We start from the raw sequence: 1,352 nt of genomic DNA, 5'->3' as shown, positions 1-1,352 counted from the left end.
TCTGCTGCTGCTGCAGCTCCCTGCGGCTGTGGCTAGCAGAGCGGCACCGCTGCTGGCGCATCATACAGGCGACGGGGGCTATACAAACAGCAGCAGCAGCAGCAGCAGCAGCAGGAGCAGCAGCAGGAGCAGCAGGAGCAGCAGCAGCAGCAGCAGCAGCAGCAGAGGGGCCTGCTGCAGCAGCACTAGCAGCAGCAAACGACAAATGGAGTGTACGTGCAGATGGCTGGAAGCCGCATGAACTCCTCGCTCTACCTTTTGCTGCTAAGGTACGTGCTGCAGCAGCAGCAGCAGCAGCAGCAGCAGCAACGGCAACAGCAGTAGCAGCAGCAGCAGCAGCAGCAGCAGCAGTAGCAGTAGCAGCAGCAGCAGCAGTAGCAGCAGCAGCAACAGACAATAGAAGTAGAAGGAGAAATAGCGGCAGCAGCTGAAACAGGTGCAAGCGTAGCAGCAGCAGCAGCAGCAGCGGTAGCAGCAGCAGCAGTAGCAGCAGCAGCAGTAGCAGCAGCAGCAAAAACAGCAGGTACAGCAGCAGCAGTAGCAACAAGAGCAGCAGTAGCAACAGCTGTAGCAGCAACAAGAGTCGATTCAGCAGCAGCAACAGTATCGCTCAGCATGTTGAAGCTGCTGATGCAGCTCTTGCTGCTGCTGCTGCTGCTGCTGCTGCTGGTGCTGCTGCTATTGGTAGTTTGTCTTTGCTGCTGTTTCTTTTTCTGCTGCTTCTGACTGTGTAATTTCTGCCTTTCCTCTTACTATGCTGTTGCTGCTGCTGCTGCTGCTGCTGTTGCTGCTGCTGCTGCTGCTGCTGCTGCTCCTGCTGCTGCAGAGACACCTGGAGGCTGTAGCCGACGACGGCCAAGCAGCAGCAGAGCTGTGTTCTGCTGCAGCAGCAAGAGCCTGGGGGGCGCGGGGGTACCTGCAGCAAGCCATCAGCATTGCTGACGCGCAGCTAGCCCCAGACACGCAGCTGCAGCAGCTCCTCATCAGCTGCGTAATAGAAAAGGCGCTGCAGCAGCAGCAGCAGCAGCAGCAGCAGCAGCAGCAGCAGCAGAAGCAGCAGCAGCAGAAGAGGCAGCAGGTGGAGGAGAAGCAGCAGAAGAAACTGCAGCAAATAGAACAAGATGAAGATGCTGCAGCACACCAGCAGCAGCACCGAACGGCAACGCAGCAGCAGCAGCAGCCAGAGCAGCGGGAGCTGCAGCAGCAAGAGCAGCAGCAAGGCCAGCAAGAACTGCAACAGCAACAAGAGCAGCAGCAAGAGCCGCACCAAGAGCAGAAGCAAGAGCAGCAGGAGCAGCAGCAGGAGCAGCAGCAACAGCAGCAGCAACAGCAGCAGCAACAGCAGCAGCAAG

The 1,352-nt window shown here is 58.5% G+C and overlaps 1 protein-coding gene across 1 annotated transcript in view; it reads left to right on the top strand.

Moving 5' to 3' along the window:
• Positions 1-754: 754 nt before the first annotated feature.
• Positions 755-1,352, top strand: part of EMH_0063700 (uncharacterized protein) — a gene marked incomplete at both ends in the record, with an annotated part of 816 nt that continues 218 nt past the window's right edge. The window contains one exon of the mRNA XM_013498171.1: positions 755-1,352. Coding sequence (XP_013353625.1) covers positions 755-1,352 — 598 coding nt within the window.

This window comes from Eimeria mitis, genomic scaffold (genome assembly GCF_000499745.2).
Source record: "Eimeria mitis Houghton genomic scaffold, Emh_scaff3236, whole genome shotgun sequence".
NCBI classification, from domain to species: Eukaryota; Apicomplexa; class Conoidasida; order Eucoccidiorida; family Eimeriidae; genus Eimeria; species Eimeria mitis.
Note: the sequence above shows the minus strand (reverse complement) of the source record. Positions and strands in the feature narration are given on the sequence as shown.